Source organism: Ictalurus furcatus, chromosome 18 (assembly GCF_023375685.1).
Source record: "Ictalurus furcatus strain D&B chromosome 18, Billie_1.0, whole genome shotgun sequence".
Lineage (NCBI taxonomy): Eukaryota > Metazoa > Chordata > Actinopteri > Siluriformes > Ictaluridae > Ictalurus > Ictalurus furcatus.
In genome coordinates, this window is record NC_071272.1 from 3,285,090 (window position 1) to 3,299,929 (window position 14,840).

The window sequence follows — 14,840 nt, forward strand, 5'->3', positions numbered from 1 at the left end:
TGACGAGATGATGTAGACAATTATTAATGAGGTAGAAGGCAAAAGGAAAATACTATGAAGGTGTGGATGAAAGAAGCAGACACTGCAGTTATATGTGAATGTAGTATGTTGAAACGTTGACCCCATTTTCACCTATTGGGGTCGGGGGGGGGGGGGGGGGGGGCATTTGTATTCACGCACAATCGTGTAAGATGTCTTGGTATGCCGTAGCGTTACAATTTCCTTCACTGGAATTAAAGGACCCCAAACATGTTCCAGCATGATGAGGTCACTGTGCACAAAGCGAGCCCCGTGAAGACATGGCCTGCCAAGATCGGAGTGGAAGAACTCACGTGGACGGCACAGAACCCTGACCTCAACCCCACTGAACACCTTTGGGATGAACTGGAACGCTGAGTGCTCTCGAGTCCTCGTGGCCCAATGGGTAAACCCCCACATCGATGCTCCAAAATCTAGCGGAAAGCCTTCCCAGAAGAGTGGCGGTTATTATAGCAGCAAAATGAGGAACTAAATCTGGAATGGGATGTTCAACAAGAACATCCAAGTGTTATGGTCAGGAGTTCACATACTTTTGGCCATATAGCGTATGCGTGTATTTTAGAAGTACTCTATGTTGGGCATAGAGGATTTGGGTTTGAAAGGGGGGTGGGGTGGGGTGGGGGGTTGATTCTCAAATGTGGATTGGAGAGACAAATGTGTTTATACATCCATAAATAAACATAAAATTCAATACCCGTTATACCCGAGACCTCCTGCACAACGTTTACACCTGGAACTTTTAAGGGCCTTAAATGGTAAAACATCCAACCTCAATCACTTGCATAAGATCTTCAAGGGAATCCAAGATTTGGTCTCTTTTCACTTTGGCTTCCTACGTTACCCACATCCACATTATAGTAGCGCCAGTGGGATTTAGCCCTCGCTTAATCCTTTCAAAATAGATAAGACAGTGATGCAGCAGCGCTTTAGTTCTTCAGTGTGTCCAGCGTTCTTACCTCCTCATCTGTACACTCTGCTCAACAAGATCAGGATCCAAAAGATTTGACTTTCACGCTAAAGCCATCGTGAACGTCATCTCGAAGATCACAAACTAGCCGGGCCGAGTTTCTACTCTAACTCGGTACGTGTGTGTCGTAGAGCAGCATTGCATTCTGGGAAGTTCGAGTCCAGCTGTCTGCACTACTTCTACATTGAACGTTGGTGGAAAATGGCGAGTAGGAAAAGCAGCTCTTGCTCTTGTTTTTAGGAGCTAATAGTGAATGAACGGTAACTCACCATTGTTGGCGTGTCTGATGCAGTCCTGGAAAACGGCAAGCCACTTCGTCTGCTCTTTCTCCGTCCTCACACTGAAGTAGTGATGGCGAGCGTAGGGGTGCCACAAGATCAGCAGAAAGCTGGAGGCAAATTTCAGAAACTGGGAACTTTCCGGTTTCGCCTTGGAGTCTAAAGTCCAAGCAGAATGCACAACATGTTAGGCTGGATGGCTAAACAGGAAGTGGTGGCTCAGTGGTTAAGGCTTTGGGCTACTGATCAAAGGGTAGCAAGTTCAAATCCCAGCACTGCCAAGTCACCACCATTGGACCTGTAAATCCTCACTTGTATCCTGTCTCCATTTTAAGCCACTTTGGATAAAAGCCAATTTAAACTCGCACCAGACGAACCTAACTTTGATCCACTATTTCCACCACTTCTTGAAATCACGTCTACGACACCTGATCATTGACTGTTGAATTAGCTCCAGTGCTGTTTGTGGTTTTCATGTACAGGATATCAAGACAGGCTTGTTTGTTAGTGCAAGGTCCTATGTTAACATTGTCTGCTCTCTCGATCTTATGTTTTTGGTTGTTTTTTTTTGGTTGGACTGGCCTCTAAATGACTGAATCCCTCTCATTCTAAAAGACTTATAGCAACTCAGCTAATCCTAGCTAGCTATTAAGAGTCGATAGCAATGGGATAGAGCTAAATGTTTAGCTAGTTAAGGGCAGAGAATGTGTTTTTCTATTAAAGTCAGGCAAAAATACTGATTTAGCCTAGCAATTTTCACCTTTTTTGGATTCCTTCCTACTTCCACAAGATACTCAATTTCACGTCATTAATCGTGTTTCAGATTTTCCCCCCAAGAGAGAAGCTCAATAGGCATTTTAAAATCTCTCCATGTTTAATGATATTGTTTTAAAGCGCATTTCCAAAAACTTGATATTATCTAGTCCAGGTAAATACATTTCCTAGATATAGATGGCATAAAAATGAACTTTGGATATTTGGATATCAGGATTCGGACATTTTGGGTAGTTTTGACCTTAAGTGGCATTTTATACAAATGCATATTGTCTGATCGTTTAGTGACGAAATACCATTTAATTACATCCAATTGACCACCATACGTATTTGATTATATTTTTCGATGACAGTTTTAAGAATGAAATGAAACCTGTATTGATGTATGGTTATGTGGTACCCGTGTTGAAACTGGTTCAAGATTACTCCGTATAAAACCAGTTAGTTCAAATCAACTGTATTACATTTCAATTTGAAGCACTAAATCCACCCAGCTCTGTTTAGGCGCTATGGCATATCAGTGTATGCTTTCCAATTTCAGCTACATATCTTCCTCATCCCTCACCAGGCAGGCAACTGTTCAGCAGGTCCAGGTACTGATCCATGGAGGTCAGGGCTTTGTATCCAGCACAATTGATGATTCCTCTGGGATGCAGGCCTCTTTCATAGGCCTGAGGAGGAAGATAATAAAGTTTAGCTTCACACTGCGGCTGCACGTCTGCAGCCGAGAGTGTCATCTAGACTCCACGTAGCATGACGCAACTGCACTTTATTCCAAACTGAAACTGGAAGGACATAAGCAGTAACACTACTATAATATTAGGCCTAGTGACCTCTGGAAAATAATACAACTATATAAATGAATGATCTGGTTTTAAATTAGTTTTGTTTGATTTAGAAGTGCAAGAGTTTCCTCACCAGTCTGCTGTCATAGAAGCTGATGTTGTAAGAGTTGGCCACGTAGATGAAGCGGTTCCTCCATTTCTTATTCTCGTCCAAATACTGAAACAGGTCTCCAGAGAAGATGGACTTGTCCTGAAGTGGATCCTGAAGAAAAAAAATGTTTTTCCCCTCATAATCTCATAATATTTTTTCTTTATATAAAAAAATAAATAAATAAATTAAAAAAAAGAGGCTGAATGTCATTCTTTCAAATTCTAAAGACCAAACTAGATGAAGTCTTGGGTTTTTCCCCCCCGGGTGGCCTATAATTAGAAATGGGCAGCAGGCCTGGTAGACAAATTGTATGCTATGTACGATTTCGATGTGCTTTTGTTTATGTCTGGTGCTCAAAACCATGACTTGAGATGACGAAAGCAGAACCTGGGCAAACTGAGCAGATCTGCGTTACTGAATGTTGCTCTCTGTATGGCGATGAACGCTCAGTAACTGCCAGAGGAAGCTGGTAGAAATGTGTTTAACCCAGTGTAACTGCTTTGGTTTTGGTGGGAAGTTCAGGGATTAAAAATCCGCCACCAATCGATATGATGGTATCCGTTTACATAATGTCGCCAAGACTTTTGCTGGAACGCTGGATTATACTTTTAAAATAAATCTGTTCTGGGATCATAAATGACCCATGGATTTTTTTTTATTTTTTTTTTTATTTTTAACACTGGAAGAGATCCAAAACTGCAAAAATTCAGGAGACCCTCCCCATGTGTAGATTTCTCTAAATTTTCCCCATCAGACACTGCATGTTCAGTTGTCTGGCTTATTTTAAAATGTCAGTAAGTGTATCATTGAAATGGGAACGTGAAATCTAAATTTCCGTACTTTTTTAGCTTTCCAGACATCTTTCCACTAACCCTGTGCTACTATGAATAAACCACACACGCCTATAAAAATGTATAAGGGAGGTTTAGCCATACTGCTGACTCTGCGATTCATGCACAGGGATTTAATTATCCATACTAAAAAAAAAATAAAAAAAAAGGCAGTTTGCACTTACTCACCAGATCAGCACACCGAATTAGGCATAATTTACACTTCAGAACGTCACACCTTAGCGAACTCGGGGCTTATGGTGACGGGGGCACCGACGTGTGCATCTGCACACGTGTAAATGTTATTTGATCAGGCCATTTAATTCATGTGTGAAACTTGCTCCAATTTCCCTCCACTAGCTGACCAAAGATAAAAGGGACCACAGAGCCATGTGGTTCTTAATGGGTTATTTTTACAGAGAGGAAAAAAGCCCCCAACCAAAAACAGGAGCAGTCTGATATAGTGGTGCTTGAAAGCTTAGAATTTTCTATATTCCTGCATAAATGTGACCTAAAACATTGTCAGATTTTCACACAAGTCCTCAAAGTAAAGAAAGAGAACCCGATTAAACAAATGTGACAAAATATTATACTTGGTCGTTTATTTAGTGAGGAAAACGATCCAATATTCCATATCTGTGATTGTCAAAAGTATGTGAAGCTTTGCTTTCAGTACCTGGTGTGATCCCCTTGTGCAGCAATAACTGCAACTAAACGTTTCCGGTAAGTGTCGATCAGTCCTGCGCATCGGCTTGGAGGAATTTTAGCCCGTTCCTCAGTACAGAACAGCTTCAACTCTGGGATGTTGGTGGGTTTCCTCACATGAACTGCCTGCTTCAGGTCCTTCCACAACATTTCTATTGGATTAAAGTCAGGACTTTGACTTGGCCGTTCCAAAACATTACCATTATTCGTCTTTATCCATTCTTTGATAGAACGACTTGTGTGCTTAAGATCGTTGTCTTGCTGCATGACCCACTTTCTCCTGAGATTCAGTTCATGGACAGATGTTCTGACATTTTCCTTTAGGATTCACTGCTTTAATTCAGAAGTCATTGTTCCATCAATGATGGCAAGCCGTCCTGGCCAAGATGCAGCGAAACAGCCCCGAACCCTGATACTACCACCACCATGTTTCACAGATGGGATAAGGATCTTATGCAGATATACAGAAAAGTCTAAAGGTCTCACATACTTTCAAGCACCACTGCATAGAATCTAAACCCCTAGCAACAAAATGTACCAGTGAAGATGGTGCAAATTAGTTATTAGCTGTATTTGGTACATTTTCGAAAGTCATAGTCATTTGATTATATATAAAAACAATGCATTAGTATATGTATTTTATGCCCGTTTTTTTTTTTTTTGTAAGTGTATACATACATACATACATACAGAACAGTACATATACAGTGTCCCAAATGGCCAGTGGTACTCTGCCACATTCTTAATTTAAACTTAAATTAAACTCTAAGCTTAAAAGTTTAAAAATATGTTTAAAATAAAAATAAAAGTTATTTAACTGTATTTCATTAAATAATTGGACCCCACCCCTTTGTTAATATGTAGCACATTTCATTTAAGAAACAAATCCAGGTTAATCTGATATCATTCCATTCCAGTTAGTCAAATTACACAGGAAATAAACAGCTATATATTAAAAAAAATATATTCAACATTAACTATTAATTCTACCACCGCTATTCTTTCACGCCGTTATATTCCACCTTGTTAAAGCTCTGCTTCCGAACACAGTGGTATTCATGCATGTACATGTTCTTTTCACACCAGTAATATATTTTGAAAAATAGAATATATACTATATGAACTAAAAAAATATGGATTCAGGAAAAAAAAAATAAAAAAAAATGCTCGCACAATAAAAGGCATTAACACATTCGTTACGAATTTCCCGAGCTTCAAAAAGGCACCGAATACAAGGAATGAAAATGAACCCGAGAATCAGAAGAGTAATCAGATATAAAGAGCCAAGGAAAAAGTTTATTCAAAGAAAGGTGAAAAGGGCAGACGAGGAAGTTACCTTGCGGTGTAAGAGCTGGGCCTGTACGTTCCCTCCTCCCTCGATCTCGAAGCGGACGCTGTTAAAAAGAGCCACTGCATACTGCTGACCGTACACCTTACGGAACTCGGTCATCACCTTTTTGGTATGAGCTGGAATGCACACACAAACACACACACACACACACACACACACACACACACACACACATCTTTTAGTGGGCTGAATAAGAACAAAAGTTGGAACCAAACCACAGGCTGAAGTTTTCGATCAGAACGCAGGTGCGTACGTTAGCGACTGCGTATTGTAGGTAAAGAATATAAAGTCCAGGCCAGGGTGCATTCTTTTATTTATTTATTTATTTTTATGATTCATTTATCTTCTAACTTCTTTTTAGAACAATTAGACAAAATAAGACATGTGATCCCTCAAACACAAAGCATTTGTTTTGGCTGCACACATACAGTAGATCCGTAGTGTGACAGGCATGAAGCATGGAAGAGGGCCTATTGACAGTCACACAGGCATTACAATGATGAGTGAGTGCGTGTGTGTGTGTGTGTGTCTTTCTGTACATGTATACGTCCTAGCACTGTCTTCAGACAAACTCTACACACCGATCATCAAAGGTATATAAAGAAAGAAAAAAAAAAAACCTGTTCAGATAGAGCTGTTCTCATGTTCAGGAACCTAAATAAATAAATAAATAAATAAATAAGGGGTGGGGGTGGGCTGACTTTGATCTGTCATCAGGAGATGATAAAACTAACAACCAGGGAGACAGAACAGAGCAAAAGGAGGAGATCACTTTAGAAAATCAGTACAGAGCCGGCACTGAACGCGAGACGTGAAAGGTGTTATCGTGTCGTAAGACACACGAGCCAATCATACTCTGCTATGCAAATGCAAGCCATGTACATGAACAAGGACGGGCTTAACAAGGACAGGAATTGGGTCATATGATTAAAAACAAACGACATGTGGATTTCTTGAGAAGGGTTAAAATGTAAACACTTCGGTGGCTTTTCGATTATCTCCAGAACAAGCTTTCGGGGTTGACTGGGATTCGAAACCCAGGATCACAGACGGTGTCACGAGACGTATGAAGACGAGAGACATGGTTAAGTCTCTAGGCAGTGAGGCAAAGTAAATGCCTGAAGGGAGTAATAGACTAATATTTGCATGTTTGGTGTGGCACTTATATAACTGCGAAAAGCAATTTATATTCAAATACAGGCATGAAGCAGGGCATGAGTCTGCCTTGTTTGATGTGGTGCAGTTCACTTCACTGTAACTCGTAATGGCAGAAACAAGCCTAACATTTCTCACAGATTACTGCAGAAATGTCCATGTTTGGATGTGGCTCAGAGCCTAATCATGGCTTGAAGAATGTTCTGGTTTGCAAAAGGTGGACTAGTCAGCTGGTGTGTGTGTGTGTGTGTGTTCAACAGCAGGAAGGAATCGATTGTTAGCAGAGGAAGAGAAGGAAGTCTGTGTGTGTGTGTGAGAGAGAGAGTGTGAGTGTGTGTGCACATGGTGACTCATACAGTAACATCCTTTATCCTCCATTTCATTACAGTGCACTAATCTAAACATTTTATTGTTCTGTATTTTAGGAAACAATTAAGTAATGGATTGCGCAATACATGTGAACCAAAACACTCAAGTGTAGGATCTGTCTCCTCACCACACACACACACACACACACACACACACACACACACCTAGGGTATTGTAGACTTTACTAAAGATTTATATTGAAAACACTTATTTGTGTGTGTATGTATGTGTGTGTGTGTGTGTGTGTGTGAGTCATAATTCCTCTCCGGACGCAGGTCGTCATGCATTTGAAAACTTAGCGGAAAGAGGGTTTACAAAACATCTCTTCTCTCGAAGCCGGCAAACCCACGAGGTGGAAAATGAAACAAAGCCAATACGCACAGGACTTCGATCCAGTTGATCCAGAGGAGTAAGCTGCATGCATCATGGTAACATCGCTCAGCATTACATTACGTGAGCAGAAAAGCATCTCAGACCTTGAGGCTCTGATCCTTTCAGTCAAGTGGGCACTGTAGCATTAAATTCCTGACAGGTCTGGAAACCCACGTGGTCTTCTACTGTGGTAGCCAAGCCGCCTCATGGTACGCTACGTTAGGCATTCTGAGATGCTTTTCTGCTCACCATGATTATAAAGTGTGGTTATATGAATGACTATAGACTTCCTGTCAGCTCAGGCCAGTCTGGCCATTCTTCTCAGATCTCGGTCATCAACAAGGTGTTTCACTCCACAGACCTTCCACTCACAGGATGTTTTTTTTTTTTTGCACCATACTGGGTAAACTCTAGTTGTGTGTGAAAATCCCAGAAGATCAGCAGTTTCTGAAATACTCAGACCAGCCTCTCTGGTACCAACAACTACTCCACTGTATAATTGCAGGAATTGTGTATGCTGTGAATTGTGTATGCTGTTAACGTCCATGATTTTTCCATTATCGTGGCATTAAAAATTTGCTCTTGCCACCCACTTGTACTCCTTGCCACTGAACGTCAGGTCAACCCAAGCTCTTTCTAAGGTCTACCTAAGGTCGGTACTGCTGGAGGTGTAAAAAAATGCTCATTAATAGCCAAATGAATTACTCACTTTACTCAAGCTCCCTAGATATTGACCAGACACTTTCATACCAGTGTGTGTGGGTGTGCTGATTCAGCTGCCCACTGCGTCATTACCTCTCTAGGGGATGCGCTTCAATAACAAATACAGACCTTCTAACATGTGTGCTCCGTCCCGCTCCATTAACTTCATTATAGAAAGGGATGACCGACCTGCTCTCCCTCATACCTGCACTCTGAGTCAGCACAATTTCACTCATCTGCTCTCACACACAGATTTAGTGAGTGCCACAGATGTGTAATGAAAAAGCAAGCATGACTGAGATAGAGCTTTAAAAAAAACAATAGAAGAGCTACTGTAGCACAAATTGCTGAAAACTTTAATGTGGTGTGATAGAAACCTGTCAGAACACACAGTGCATCGCAGCTTGTGGTGTATGGGACTGCGTAGCGGCAGACCGGTCAGAGCGTCCCAACCTGACCCCTGTTCAATGTCGAAAGCGTCTACGATGTTCACGAGCATCAAAACTGGCCCATGGAGCAATGGAAGAAGGTGGGCTGGTCTGATGAATCACGTTTTCTTTTACATTGTGTGTATAGCCGTGGGTGTGTGTGTGGCGCCAGGATGCACTATGGGAAGAAGACAAGACGGCGGAGGAAGTGTGATGCGCTGAGCAGTGTTTTGCTAGGAAACCTTGGGTCCTGGCATTCATGTGGATGTTATTCTGACACGTACCACCTACCTAAACATTGCTGCAGGCCAAGTGCATCCCTTCATGGCAACGGTATTCCCTAATGTCAGTGTCCTCTTTCAGCAGGATAACGCTCCCTGCCACACTGCAAACATTGTTCAGGAATGATCTGAGGAACTTGACAAAGAGTTCAAGGTGTTGATTCGGCCTCCAAATTCCCCAGATCTCAATCCGATCCAGAATCTGTTGGACGTGCTGGACAAACAAGTCCGATCCACGGAGGCCGCACCTCGCAACTTACAGGACTTGAAGGATCTGCTGCAAATGTTTTGTAGCCAGACACTACAGCAACCCTTTACATGTCTTGTAGAGATACACAATATTCGGCAGGTGGTTTTAATGTTATGGCTGATCGGTGTACGATTAATTCCCCCACCCCAGTGGAACAGCACAGATTTATACTCAGAGAGGGCTGGGCGAACAAGAGAGAAATAGTAAAGAGCTCACTGTTGCATATGTCGTGTTACCATACTAGCTTCAGGGGCATGTCCATACCTGCTTTCCTTCACTCTCTGTCTATAGGCACGCTGCTCTAATGAGTTCAGTGTATGAGGGTTACCCGCAAGTCCTGGTTGGAATTTCCGGTGTTAAAGAGGCCTTTTAACCTACCGACCTAGCGTACATCCAACCGATCCATCCTTCCAGGACCACGGTGCTACGTAAAACCCGTTATACATAAAGTTCATGTGCAAACGTGTGCAAAAAGCACAAGACAGTACAGTACTACTAAAACAGGACAAAAGAATAACAAAATAATTTTGTAAAAAAATGCTGTGAATATAAACATAAACATACTATAACATAGTATTCAGCAGATTAGCTTATACCATACGTGGACATAGCAGTTCTTGCGGTAGCAGCCAGCTATAGTGTATAATAGCGACAAGAAATTAAACATAATAGTTTTAGAAGTACAGTAGCAGCAAAAGTACAGCAGTACCAGTAGTCAGTACAGAACGGTGCAAAAATTGCAAGGAGAGTGGGATGGTTTTCCGTTCAGTACGAGTGTGTGTATGCGTCAGTCCAGTCCCTGAGTATCGAGTACTGATTATTATCCCTCTGCTCTGATGGAAACATTCAACGATTTACCCAAAACCATCACAATCTCCTCCCTAACTGCAGAAATAAATCTGTAATGTCAATTCAATAAATAATAATAATAAAAAATTTTAAACTGTTGCGTTTAGCTTATATATCGCTGTTAGTGTGTCATCTAATTCAGTTGCAGCTACTGGATATGACAGCTGGATACAATCAATTAATAGTTCATCGTTATCCCGGAAAAGACCACGCCCATCAGAGAAGTTTCCTCGTAGGCTAGAGCTGTTCAGTCAGAAGAACTTTCTACTGATTTACAGTAATAGGATATGTCGGTGCAAGAGCGGCATTCGGGGACTGATCGGGAGCTAATGAGTGTGCACTTGTACGCGTAACGCCGAGCTGATGTCAAATTTCCAGCTAAGGTTCTAGACACACGTCTTCCTGAGGCATTCCCAGAATTCTTACAGGCTGGTGCTCTCCAAGCGATATCGGAATGACTTTTCTTGACAGCCAGGAAAAAAATAAATAAATAAATAATCACTTTCTAGATGTTTAAAATATATAACGAAATCGCTTCTGAATTAGTAATGCATCAGTGAGGTCAAAGTTTAGCCTCTGGACATTGGTCCTGCCTGGAGAGTCAGTCAATATAATACACACAAACAAAGCAATACATCTGTGCTAGAAGGTTCTACTGTACTCGTGAATTTTGGGGCTGACAACAAATGTTTGTGGAAAGAATAACATGCTATTTTTGACGAGAGAGAGAGAGAGAGAGCGAGAGAGCGAGCGAGAGAGAGAGCAGACACTCGCTGCCACTGTTCTAAACACACATAACCATCAGAGAACCCAGAAAAACACAGCTTGAGCACATTTCATTGGTCTCATTTCCTGTGTCTCATCTCCTGTGTCTCATCTCATGCATTCTTTAAGCTTCCTCGTCAACACTAAGAAGTTGCTAGAACATCAACTTCAAAACTAGTGTACACTTCACAGCAGCCACATCACTGAAACTCGGATGTGTAAAACCTGAAGTTCTTGCCAATTTACCCCCTCAGTCAAGGAGCTCACTAAAACATGCCTGTACACGCGGGGGTTCAGACGGACACCTGTGAGACTCGATAGACCTTAAACACACCGCTCTGCATTCTAACCAATTGGTTTCAAAGATCATATTAGCAATCATGCTAACAGTCATATTAGCATCAATTCTAGTGAGACATTTAAAAACACAAGCTCAAGTTCACTTCACAGGGGTTTATAGGATGTCAAAGTTTTGAGTCGGGTAAAAGATTTTACATGCGTTCTGAAGAATTGTGGTATTATACCGTACAAGACCTTAATTCAATCCACAAAAGGACACCTTTTGATGTTAGGTGAATGGAAAAAAAAAATAATAATAATCCAGAGTGACTTGAATATAAATGTTTATAATGAACACGTGACCTTCAATTTATTTTATAACGAAAGTCTACATAATGAAATTCTTTAGAATTAAGATTCTTTCCACTATTTTAAAAACATTCATCTCCATTACCCACAATGCTGTCTGACTACCTGCTGATAGTAGTGATGGCGGGATTTAATCCTCACTTCATCCCTACCTAATAAGAGTGATGCAGCAGTGCTTTAGGAGAAAAATTGGACTTCTCAGTATTATGGCGTCGAATGTTACGGGACAGTATAGTGGGTGAGAAAGCAATCTCCTGCTCTTTTGTTTTTACGAGCTAATATTAAAACCCGGTGCTTGGAATCATTGAAACTCTTGGTCGTATTAAACACCAGTGCCACTCCGCTTGTAACGTCCTCCTGTGCCAAACCACAAACTTCTCACGGGAATAACGCGACTACTAAATAATAAGCACTAACCGACACATCAGCACCAGAATTGCTCACAGATTAAAACACACCTCAAAACATTTTTCGCCTTTACTTTAAGGGTTACGGGTTAGGGGGTTAGGGTTACTTTAAGGATCAGTACCAATTTAAAATTGACCACAGAGTTTTTAAAGGCCATTTGAAGTATGGACATCTCTGATCATGCTCCACTGTATACTCCTTATTCATACTGTTCACACCTTCCAGGACCCAAACAGTAACGTTCTGGATCTTTGGAATATCGTGTTCATTCATTCGAGTATATTCATCTGCCAAAGGCTTTTATTCAGTGGGTTTTTACAAGTGAGGCAGAATTCACTTCCACTCAACACAAGTGCAGAATTATGCGAGTGTATAAACAAGAGAGGGAGTAGCAACTAACCACAATAGCTGGATTAAGTGCTAGTATACACGAGTGATATAAATACTAAATCACAGAGCAAAAAAAAGTCCAGCGACAGATTAGAGAGTCGTGTTATTCCACAATACACACTTAACAATAATAAAAGGTAGTATGATTAATCATGAGGACACTCGGATAGACAAACTCGTAAACCCAGGGAGAAAGTTGGTGGTGTTTTTGCATCAATGGGGCAAGACATAAGCGACTGTAAAGCAAGAATCAGACGGGATTAAAGGCAGTACTGGTGGGTAAACTTAAAACTCACCCCTGATACCGTATGTGTTTAAAACCATCTTTACAGAATCTACAGAAATAATGGTACCAAAGTGTACTAGTTTTTTTTGTTTTTTTTTTAATTTATTGTTTGGAAGGTGCCATGAAGGACGTATCTGCTGTAGCTTTAGTGTGTATCTGGGAAGGTGCGTGTAGTGTAGCTTTAATTAGCTTTTAGAGAACTGCTTCAGAGGCGAATCAGTGGTCCTTAAGGGCCAATTATGTACCTTCTATATTCTTCTTTCCAGGTGAATGAGAATGCTGAGAGTAAAAAGATTGGACCCTTGATGGTATGACACCAGCGATAAGAAGAAGAAGAAGAAGAAAAAGAAGAAGAAAAGTATAATTTAGTACCTTTATTTCTGGGATTTTAGTAAATTGATGGCATTTGATAGAGAGGCATTTCCCATATAATTACCAGGACTGTTTCATGGTGTGTGTGTGTGTGTGTATTTATATTTATCTCCTACTCCTCAGAGTGGAATACCTCTGATGACCCAAGAACAGCATCCACCTGTAAGAGAGTGTGTGAGAGTGTGTGTGTGTGTGTGTGTGTGTGTGTGTGTGAGAGAGAGAGAGAGAGAGAGAGAGTCTTACCTGTAATTACCTGTCGCCTTCCCTCGTCCAGGTGAGTAGAAACTACATCCCCCATGGTGGAGATACTATTACCAAAAAAAGGGAAAAAGATCCAGAGAAACTAGTCCTTGCAATAAGAGGAAAAAAAATGTGGATTAATATTAGAAACTACTCAAAAACTCAAAATATATCTGCGCGTTTTCTCCTCTGCGCCTTCCATGAGACCACACCAGACACTACAGATCAGTAAACTCCAACAGGTGTGTGATGAAATGTAGCCGAAATCAACAGCCTCTTCTTTCACTAGAGAGGAATGGGAAAGGTGGTGTTGAACACGCAGTGCTGATAATTACAACTGAGCTCTCTCTATCTCTCATACACACTCACTCTCTCTCCAAGAGCGTCCAGACTAGTCTAACGTGTTCAACAGGGTTGCCATATATTTGTCTTTTCACTCTAACTCACTCCAGTAGTGATTTAAATCTCATTCAACATAAAGCAACTCTCACATTCTGTTAACTTCCAGCAAACTCGTGCTCACAAGGACAATTTACACAGTACAAATGTTATTAGAAAATGTTATCAGAAAAAAAAGTTATTAGAAATGTTATTAGAAACCACCCAAATTTCAATAATATCAACCTGGCAACCCTATGGTTAACCTGCGGCTGGTGGGTAGGCGTGGCTTAAGGTTGGAACGCAGTAAGCGGAAGGGAACGCCCTAATTTTTTAATTTCTTTCTTTCTTTAGTTTTTAGCCACCCTGCTTTTTGTATTTATTTGTAAGAATAAGTGTCTGCATGTTTCGAGTTGGACGTTGGGAAGAATGATTGGATTTTTATATACTAGCTGTTTTTGAAAATTGGAAATTGGAATCTGGGAAAACATCATCATAAACAAAAATATGATTTGTGTAGTTTACATATTAAATGATTATTTGTTTTCAGAAACAAAACTGACTCATAGATGGATTCACTGCATGGGTTAAGCAAACAGTTTTAATTGGATTTAAAGATAAAGGTAGGCTATTTAGTTAGATGGCGTATAAGCGTGTTTTGGAAATAAGATACTGACCTCTGGTGGACAAATGTGGCTTAAAACGCTATTGATTTTTTAAATTATTTTTTTTTAATAGAAAAGATTTATACTACACTATAATCGAAATATTTAATTCTAAAGCGAATGAACAACGAATTAAGTTTAGGTCGTTACTAAAATCACCATCTCATTTCTAAATGAGGGTTTTTTTTGTTTTTTTTTTAAATGTATATTATGTGTCAATATAACCAGCTTGTTAATCGGAAAACATCTAACCATCTCTCTACCATCCCATAATTATCTGGCTTTGAGCCATCAGCATCATTGGAGAAGCAGGACAGAGCAACAGCACTACTGCTATGGAAGACCAAAGGTATCAAAAACACTTAAAAAAACAAACAAACCAACAACCGTCTTCTTCACGTG

The 14,840-nt window shown here is 40.6% G+C and overlaps 1 protein-coding gene across 1 annotated transcript in view; it reads right to left on the reverse strand.

Moving 5' to 3' along the window:
- The window catches only part of niban2a (niban apoptosis regulator 2a), a 38,127-nt gene extending 23,999 nt beyond the window's left edge, over window positions 1-14,128 (reverse strand). The window contains exons 1-5 of the mRNA XM_053648361.1: window positions 13,399-14,128; window positions 5,866-5,996; window positions 2,977-3,105; window positions 2,624-2,729; window positions 1,276-1,443 (exon numbers count right to left, since the gene is read on the reverse strand). Coding sequence (XP_053504336.1) covers window positions 1,276-1,443; window positions 2,624-2,729; window positions 2,977-3,105; window positions 5,866-5,996; window positions 13,399-13,453 — 589 coding nt within the window. The 5' untranslated portion in view covers window positions 13,454-14,128. The remainder of the gene's footprint in view (window positions 1-1,275; window positions 1,444-2,623; window positions 2,730-2,976; window positions 3,106-5,865; window positions 5,997-13,398) is intronic.
- Between the last annotated feature and the right edge of the window lie 712 nt (window positions 14,129-14,840).